General features: G+C 41.4%; 1 protein-coding gene across 3 annotated transcripts; it reads right to left on the reverse strand.

Annotated features, from left to right (window-relative positions):
- Positions 1-1,306: 1,306 nt before the first annotated feature.
- On the reverse strand, positions 1,307-8,633 carry GSTK1 (glutathione S-transferase kappa 1). Of its 3 annotated transcripts, XM_044679607.1 has the most exons (8): positions 8,526-8,633; positions 7,738-7,819; positions 7,281-7,409; positions 5,420-5,520; positions 4,302-4,337; positions 2,503-2,619; positions 2,031-2,124; positions 1,307-1,620 (listed from the first exon to the last, which is right to left on the reverse strand). In XM_044679607.1, the coding sequence occupies exons 1-8, from the start codon at positions 8,595-8,597 to the stop codon at positions 1,571-1,573; spliced, it is 681 nt and encodes a 226-aa protein (XP_044535542.1). In that variant the 5' UTR covers positions 8,598-8,633; the 3' UTR covers positions 1,307-1,570. The 3 variants fall into 3 exon arrangements, with proteins under 3 accessions (XP_044535542.1, XP_044535541.1, XP_044535543.1); XM_044679606.1 differs by lacking the exon at positions 7,281-7,409; XM_044679608.1 differs by lacking the exon at positions 4,302-4,337.
- Between the last annotated feature and the right edge of the window lie 609 nt (positions 8,634-9,242).

The raw sequence follows: 9,242 nt of genomic DNA on the forward strand, positions 1-9,242 counted from the left end.
GATCATTTCATCTTTCACTACAGTTGGCACAGTCTTTAGACCAATGGTTGAGCAAGTCTAGTCTACTCTGGCAGATTAACCAAAAAATGAATTGTAGAAGGGAGTTGTATTCACCATGATAAATTAATTCCAGCTGTTTCCATAACTCACACCAATGTCAAAGGGCAAAGATTTATCTCCGCTGAAGATATTCAAAAGAAAGGTAGCCTGAGGTGGAAGTCTTAGCTTTGCAGATTACTAGTTATATGATTTTAAATAGGTCCCTATTACCAGTATCAGTTTCTTCATGTATATAATCAGTGATTTTTCTAATTGCCATTTTTCTCTCTTTCTTAGATCACAGGCTAGGAAATTGTTGAGGACCTTCTTTTCATTACCTCCTATGAAAGGGATTCTTGATTCTCTTTGAGTTCACTCTTATGAAAAGGGAATCCTTTATTCCCTTTGCCTAGTCCAGTTAAAACTTTGGTTAATAATAACTTAAATACCCCTACTTAGTATATCACTAGATTGTGAGGACAGGATTAACTCTCCTTTATCTACTTTTGAATTAATCAACAAAAGTGAATATACCCATACTTAACCCTAAAATAAGGGAAACTCTTACTACAGGAGTTTGTACCTCCCCTCCAAAAGGAAGACTGCAACCCATGTGCTAACTCAGTAACATGTGAATCCAAACTGGATGACAACTCAGGAATGTGTCAATCCTAGGAGGAGAATTAACTCCTTTGGAGGTGACAACTCAGTCCCACAGATACTACCCCTGGGCAGGGTTGAACAATTTGGAAATTGTGATTGGTCCCTGTGAAGAGGGGCAGGAACAAGAAACCTCTATGAAAACCATGAAATCCCTGAGCAGTCAGTCTGGTGAAGTTGAGTCTAGTGGAGAGTGTCTCCTGGAGGGAAGTTCCCTCAAAGAGGGAACTTCACAGGAGACTGCAGCTTGGATCGTGGCATCAACTTGGATTCTGGTTCCTGGACTACTTCGTTGGGTGAATGAAAAGGGCTGACTACTCTCCTAGTTTCCTAAAAGACTAGCTTCCATCTTGGAGGAGGCCTCATAGTTACTCACTACTGGCTCTCCTGGATGAGGACTAGTATAGGTATTTTCTCTAACCTCTCTCACATTTTTCTACTTTGTTGTTTCCACTCTATTTTGTAAATAAACTTCTGACTTGAGATATAATAACTCTAGGGACCATGTTATTTCACATAATTTAAGTCCAACCACTAAATTTAACCTTTACACTCCAGAGAAGAATAGGTATTGATGCAGAGTCAAGAATCATGAAACACACCAAAATGGTGACAGGCACACAAGTGTCTTCCCCAGTGGGGAGTTTATTTGGTTGAAACAATAAAGGTTGAGTTCATACCTAAGGCACTTGTGAGCAGAAGGAATAGCACAATCTCAGGGCTGTAAATTCAGGATAACATATCACATTTCCCTCAAATGTGAGAATGTAAGAATGCAGAACCCCCGCATCCTGGATTCCATGATGAGGACACTTTGGGGAGGAAGGGCTTGGTTCCTAAGGATGTGCAGCTCCTCCTTTTCTATAATTGCTTAGAGTTTGCCTTTCACAGCACTGGGCATGGGGCCTAGCCACTGTTCCCCTGGAAGGAGAAAACCATGTACCTTCTAGAGATGGTCCTAAAAGAAGGAAGTCCCTGGGGCCTGGGCAAAGCATGCTGCCCATTATTCTCTTCCCTTCTCTTGCTCACAAGGACTCAGGAAGTTCTTGGAAGAGATCATTCTTGGTTTCAAAGAGCAGATGATTTCTCCATATCTTCTATAATACGTATAGTTTCCTTACAACAAAGATTGTTTCCAATTTTAAAAAGACAGAGCCCCATTCCTATTTGAAGTGTACAGTAAAGGCTCTGCCTCTTGGAAACTTTGAAACTTGTTATCCAAGAATAACTCCTAACTCTAAGCTCTTCCTCAGTGTTAAGTTTGGGAGGTGGGCAGGGCTGCGGGGCAAAGACTGTCTTAATGATGTTAAGGGAAAGTGATTCCAACTCACCTAGCAGGTAGGCCAGCACCTCCATTCTGTCAGAGCCGAAGATGACGCAGGGTTTGTTATCCATGTGGACCACTATGGTGGGTAGCCCAAACGCCTGAAGAAAGAGACATCAGAGTGCAAGACAGAAAGAGCAAGGAAGAAGATCTTGAAGGATAGGAGTCAATGTTGATTTAGTTGATGAAGGGGAGTGGGAGTGGGGGGCCAGTATCTGTGAAGATAATGAAAGATCATGCAGGGATAGGCTGGAGATTCTGGATTTTTTGTCTCTTAACATTAGCCCTTCTCTATTTTAGCCCTTCTATTATTACCTATTTCTCTCCTTTCCTTTCTTTCCATAGATTTATTAGGTGGTTGGGACTGGTGGGAAATGGCAAGGTGCTGTACTGGGATTTAGACTCATGGGAAGAAATTTGAAGATACAATAGAGCTCCTTCAAAAATCAAAGGTTGATTTTGGGGCAAAGGCTCCTTACCCCATAATTGCAGGCTGCACTTGTGGTCTCCTTTAGTTTGTTCTTCACCTTGTCAGTTGAAGAATTTTCCAGTAGTCTCTTAGCCTGTTCTTTAGAAAGTCCTGCTTTTTCTGCAGCCTATGGAAATGAGATAGGTAACATACCATAGTTAAGTAGAGGTGGCAGGGTTAACTTTTAGATCTGATCGGTCCTGGTTAGTGACCTCAGAAGTAAACAGTATATATTCCTGGCTTTGTCCATGGAGATTCCTAATATCATGACTATTCCCTTGACCTTGACTTTAGATTTTCACAGGACTTGAGAGAATATCTAGTCCAACTCCATCTTTTGACAGATAACAAAACTAAGAGGGAAAATAATTTGCCCAAGACCAGAGACCTTGAAACAAAGGCCTCTTAACTTCTAGTTCTGGACTATTCTTTAAAATATTATTTGCTGATTCCCTTCAAAATGCTTTAGTCCAAGGATCCTCAAACTTTAGAGAAATGACTTCATTTTCCTGAAGCCTTGAGATAATAAATAGAGGTGCCGAATGGTACATGGAGCAAAAGATGTGCATATGTGTGGATTCTCTTCCCTGCCAGAAATTTTGAAAACCTTAGAGAAGATGAATAGGTGCCCTGGAAGTCTACCATAAACCCTGTTCTAACAGATAGAAGCCCTTGCTACAATCCCATATCCTTTCTCCTCTAAGCCCAGAACGATCAATAAATTATCAAGACGTTTAAATATTAGTAAATGCTCATAATGGTAAAATGAAAAGAATGACCTTCTAAGAAGCAGGGAGCTGGGATGCAAATCCTGGTTCTACCACTTATTAGCTCTATAACTCAGGCCAAAGTGTCTGACTACTTGGAGCCACAGTTTCCTTATTGGAAAATGGGGGTAACATTTGTGGAGTTTTTTTTTTTTTTTTGAGGAAACTGCTTATAAACCTTACAGTCCAATATACCTAAGAGTTGAACTCAATATGGTTAAATATTGGCTGCTTATTTTACTTTAGTGAATAGTCTGTTGTTTAGGCCTGCCACATGAAAGCTTTCGTTCTCCTCTTTAAAGTCAAAAGAAAAATTATATTTGGATTTATTCTTATTTGTCCTTCAGAACAACAAATAATACCACTTCAGGCTCTTTTGGTTTCTTGTGGCATTGCCTCTAGACTTTCCACATGCAAGGAAGATTGGTTCTTAGATCTTTGACTTTTGAGTGTCCCCTTCTCCAAGGAGCTCCTGGAAATCATCTCTATTCTTGTCTGAGTGTTTCTACACATTCCACTACCTTTTTCCTCTTAGTGCCACTGAGGTTTCTTTTCAGATATATTTTAATTGTGATTCCTGTTTCATCAGAGATTTTCTGTCCAAGGCTTCCTCGCCTCCACCCTCCCGTCATTTTGCCTTGCTTCCCAGATACCTTATCGCCCTGAGCACAACGCTATGTTTCACTTAATAAAGATGCTCATTTCTAATAATAATAATGATGATGATGATGATGATGATGGTGATAATTTGCATCTATATAGTGCTTATGTGTCAAGTGCTTTACAATTGTTATCTCATTTGATCCTCACAACAGCCTTTGGAAATAGATGCTATTATTATCCTCACTTTACAGATCAAAAAATTGAGGCAAATATAGATTAAGTGATTTGCCCAAGATCATTCATCTAGTAAGTGTCAGAGGCCAAATTTCAACTTATGTCTTCTTAATTCTAGTCCTGGCACTAGTGCCACCTAGCTGTTCTTCCTCCAACAACCTTAGACTTCCAGTTAGGGAAATAGGGGCAGAGCTAGGATACTCACAGCCAAGATGCTCTGAGGTTCTGTGATATCTTCATCCTAAAAGTGAAGGATAGAATATAGTTGGGCAAAGGGAAGAAAGCTTGGACAGGGGATACAGAGAGAATAGATATAGTCATGGACCTAGGTACATGGAAAATATTGGTGCTACATAAATCAATCTGTTGGAGTATCATAAAGGCAAATAGTAAGAGGAACCAGACCTCTCTTTTGATGTGGGGTAGAGCCCAGGTGGATGAGGCATTTTAGAGAGTCTAACTCAGAAGCTGAATTTCTAAATAAATTGTGGTATTTAAATGGACTGATGCAGAGTGAAGCGAGAAGAATCATAAGAATAACATTTTACCATCAATATTTTAAAAATGAAAAATTCTGAGACTTAAACACTCTGATCAACTTAAGTCCTCTATAATTAGAGAGACTGAAAAATGAAGAATGCCACATACTTTTTGAAAAAAGATTACCAACTATTTAGATATGAAACATACTGTTTTCCACATGACCATCATGAGAATTTATTTTGCCTGTGCTTATGTCATAAAAGTTTTATAATTTTTTCTTTCTTCTTTTTCAGTGGGTGGAGGTAGATCCTAAGGAGGAAAAAAGAGTATGCCTGATAACTGTTTGCTTGTCTTTAAAAAAAAGACAAAAACCACCTTTCCTTCTGTCTTGGAATTGATACTGTGTCCATACCACAGCAGAAGATCAGTAAAGGTTAGGCAATTAGGGTTAAGTGACTTGCCCATGGTCACATAGCCAGGTGTGTGGAGTCAAACTTGAACCCAGGATCTCCTATCTCTAGGCCTGACTCTCTATCCACTGAACCACCTAGCTGCCCTAATAATTGTTTTTTAAAATGAACTCTGAACAATGCAATGATCACCATAATTCCAGAGTACTGATGGTAAAGTATGCCTACACTTCTAGCTAGAGATCTCTCACAGGTGTAGAAAGAAAGAAGTATTTTTTGGATATAGCCCTCCCAGGAATTCATTTTGCTTGTCTATGCTTGTTTGTTTATAAGATTTTTTTGGTTTCCTTGGTGGGGTAGTGGGCTAGGGGGGAATAGGTAGGAAAGAAAATAGATTTCTGATAATCAAAAGAAATTAAAAAGAACTCACTCGTGACCAGATACGCATCCACAGCTCTCGAGACACTTTCTCCAACATCTCAGGTTTCTCCATGTTGACAGCTGTGAGGAATCGCATGGCATTCAAGCTCCCTGAGGAAAATAAAACAGTCATGGATGGGAAGGGAATAATAACAATAATGACAATTAAAATAGCCTAGATTTATATAGCACTCTAAGATTTGCAAAGGGCATTAGTTCCCTAGAACCTCATGACAACACTATGAGGTAGGTACTTTGGGCACTATCATCTGCATTTTACAGATGAAAAAACTGATTAGAATAGTAGAAATAATTTGCCCATGGTCACATGCCTAGCATAAGCTAAAAGGAAAGATTTGAACCTAGATTTTGCTGGATTCTCAGTCTAGAACTATTCCTGATATTCTATAGTTCCATCTCTTGCATAGAGATAGATGGATCTCTCTTGCTTCTCCACTGACCCTCCTCCCTCCAAATCTACTTTTCCTATTGTCTCCTATCTCTCATATGCCAACACTTTTATTTCCTTCATAACCTCTATATTTTCTTATAATCTTGTGTTTATAGTCTTGATCAACTCAAGACACTGAGAAACTTAAGTTCTCTCTTACAACTTAGGATGCTTTCTCTAGATCTTTCTGTGGATCCTAGAGTCCTTTTGCTCAACTTTAGTAACTGTTGACTTAGCTCAGTCAATATTTCTTTCTTTCTTTAAAAAAATCCTTACCTTTGTAAGGGGGAAAATAAGAAACTAGGGTTTTACAACTTTGCAAACTTAGCAAAGACATGAGTTTGCAAAGGAGGGTCTGGTCACATGCATGGAACTGAAGGGACAATTCCAGAATCTGGGGAAGATATAAGACTGAGGACCAAAGACTGTTGAGGGTCCATTTTTCCTGTTTGGTCAGGAGAGTGGAGAGTCCACTTCCTGGGGCAGTTTGTAGGAGGTGACTTGCCTTTCCTTATACCAGGAGGTCCTGTAGTCTAACTAGTGAGAAGAAACTGAGATCCTCTCTATCCCTGTTTCCGGTTAACATCTCCCAGATATCTTGTGAGCTCCTGATTCATGATTCCTGAGAGGTTTCAAGACTAAGTGTGAGTGAGAGCCAGACCCTAAAAAACTCTGTCTTTGGACCAGAGGCCTGCAGCCATCTTGGCCTCTGAAGAAGTTTAGCAAAATTTTAACGTCTCTACTCTGATGAATTTTTACCCTGACTATCTAATTTGAGGACCAGTCAGCTCAAGTTAGAAAGTCTGGGTTTTTAGAGAGATCAGAGTAGTAAAGTATAGCTTGAAGAACTTGAAGATGGCTCCATGAGAGGCCTGTAGAATGGAGGGAGGAATATCTAGATTTTAAGATTAGGGATTGCCCTAGTCCTCCATCATTTCCTTTTGATTTACTATAAATAAACTTATTTTACTGGTTTAAAAATAAAGTCAGATAGCATTGTGGCTTAAGAGTGACTCTCAGGTCTGGAGAGTGAGTTCCTCTGAATATGAATATATATATCAACAACTCTATAAACACTGTTGAGTTATCTTACTCACCTATTTCACCTTTCATCTTGGAATCAATACTGTGTATTGATTGCCACAGAAGAGTGGCAAGGGCTAGGCAATTGGGGTTAAGTGACTTGCCCAGTGTCACACAGCTAGGAAGTGTTTGAGGCTAGATTTGAACCCAGGACCTCTTGTCTCTAGGCCTGACTCACTATTCACTGAGCTACTTAGCTGCCTCCTCCCCCAATATTTCTTCATCCTAGATTTTCTACCCTGGTATGCCTCATCTTCATATCTTAATCCCCTTTCCTTCACACATCCACACCCACTATCACATCAGCCTCCCCACTCCCACCCCACTACACACAGACCTTTCTCTAATATCACATTGAGGAAATCCTTGGGAATCCGAATGGGAACTTGGTAAAAGTTCTTTAGGTGCTGGAGGTCCATCATCATATATTTGCCTTTCCGTGGTACCAAGGCAGGTGGTTTGTTCCCTGTGGGCAAGTAATTCAGTTCATTTCTATAAACATTTATTAAATACCTACTAAATACATGTGCTCCAATGTGGAAATACAAAGACAAAAAAAAGTTCCTGACCTCAAGAAACTTACATAATAGTGAGTCACTGAGAATTTTGGTGAAAAAAACTCCCTATATCTAATAGATTGGAGATTTAGAAGGAAATAAACTAGAAATTTGATGATGGCAATGTGCAAAATTGGCTGGAGCCCGCTCCTGTAGGCTGAGCCTTCTTTCCTAGAACCTCTCCCTGGGCACTCTGATTCTAGCTACCACATTCCCTTCCTCGAGATTCCTCCCTACCGCTGTCCTTCATGATCCCCGCGATGAAGCTTGGACGAAGTTGAAGGTTGATATTCCAGATGTTTTGATATCGACACAGGAGCTGCAAAGGAGACAACGATGGCTGTGGATCAACAGTGTGTGCTTTCAGGTGTGTGGGTAGTGGTGGAGCCCATTAAGATGTGACTTTTCAGGGTCATTGCTAGCTGGCGAATGCCCCGAGGGGCAGGGTTGGGTAATCTTTTGGTTCAAATTGGGATAATTTCTCTAGCTGTGGCTCTGAGAAATTATCTGGGCTCCCCAGGACCTGGGGAACAATCTCTCCACAGTGGCCCGGGGCTGACTTACATTTCCCTACTCATCCTGGGTGAAGGACCCAAAAGATTATTCAAATTGAGATCAGAGTCCCATTATACTCATACTTCTTCCCTCCTAGTGGTGGAAAGAAGGCAATATCTGCGTTTCTGGGTGAGAAAACTGAGACAGAATTGCAGAGGGTGATTGTAATTTCTGCTTTTTGAATTTTCTTTTATCTTTTTTTTTTCTTCCTGTAGGGCAGGAGCCATAAATAAATTCCATTTGATTCCAAGGGGCAGCGCTTATCTAGTAACCTTCAACACCGATTCACCTTCCCCAGTTTCCTAATGACAAACACAACTTCCCTGGTGGCCAGGAAAGCTTACCCTTTGCCCAAGTGCCCTCATCCAACGTCCTAAGCTCCAGCCCCCTTTTACGAATCCCCTAGAGGACCTCGCTCTATCAGTACCCAGCAGCTGGAGCCCTTCCCGACTCCCCCGCGCCACAGTCACCTCAAAGCCCAGCCAGGAGTAGGGGGACAGCACATCGTAGAACAGCTCCAGCTTCCTAGGGAGGTTCGCCATGCTTTTGGGAGTAGGACACTGTATGAGGGCGAGTCCTCTCTGCTCCTCCTTAAACTTGATAGGTTCTGGGCGGGATCCACCCCTTGAAACGGATTGGTTGGGCAAGGCGGGGTGCCCAAGCTTGGTGGCGGAAACCTTGGAGGAGGAGCAATGTCGGACCATTTCTGGGCTCTTGCTGCCCTCAAGTGGCCACTTGGGGTGATGCTATGAGAAATTTACCAGGAAACTTGATAGAGGTGCTTCTAGTGGTGACTGGAGGGAGCTGCCTTTGAGCTCTCACTGAGGATGGAGCCCAGGAAGAACATTTCCTGTGAATATGACACTTCACTTCATGTCCACAAAGGTTTGTTAAAGGCTCACAATGGGCAAGATACTTTGGGAGATCCACAGAGAGATTTTGTTATGATCACTTGCCCGCTGAGCCAGCTGGCTGCATCATGCTTTACTTACAGCGGACTGATAATTGCTGGGGTAGCAATAAACTCACATACAAGAAGATATTGGGGGGGGAGGTAACTCAGTGGACAGAGAGCCAGCCTTAGATACAAGAGCTCCTTCCTGGGTTCATATCTGGCCTCAGATGCTTCCTAAGTGTGTGACCCTGGGAAAGTCACTAAACCCCAATTGCTTAACCCTTAACACTCT

Source organism: Gracilinanus agilis, chromosome 5, assembly GCF_016433145.1.
Source record: "Gracilinanus agilis isolate LMUSP501 chromosome 5, AgileGrace, whole genome shotgun sequence".
Classification (NCBI taxonomy): domain Eukaryota; kingdom Metazoa; phylum Chordata; class Mammalia; order Didelphimorphia; family Didelphidae; genus Gracilinanus; species Gracilinanus agilis.

What these genes read in the sequence shown, in the direction of transcription:
- GSTK1 (XM_044679607.1), bottom strand. Translation starts at nt 8,597, where the DNA reads ATGGCGAACCTCCCTAGGAAGCTGGAGCTGTTCTACGATGTGCTGTCC. An exon ending in ACTCCTGGCTGGGCTTTGAG is followed by an intron (nt 7,820 to 8,525) that starts GTGACTGTGGCG and finishes TCTCCTTTGCAG; the next exon opens with CTCCTGTGTCGATATCAAAA. An exon ending in GTGCAGCCTGCAATTATGGG is followed by an intron (nt 2,125 to 2,502) that starts GTAAGGAGCCTT and finishes CTCTTTCTTCAG; the next exon opens with GCGTTTGGGCTACCCACCAT.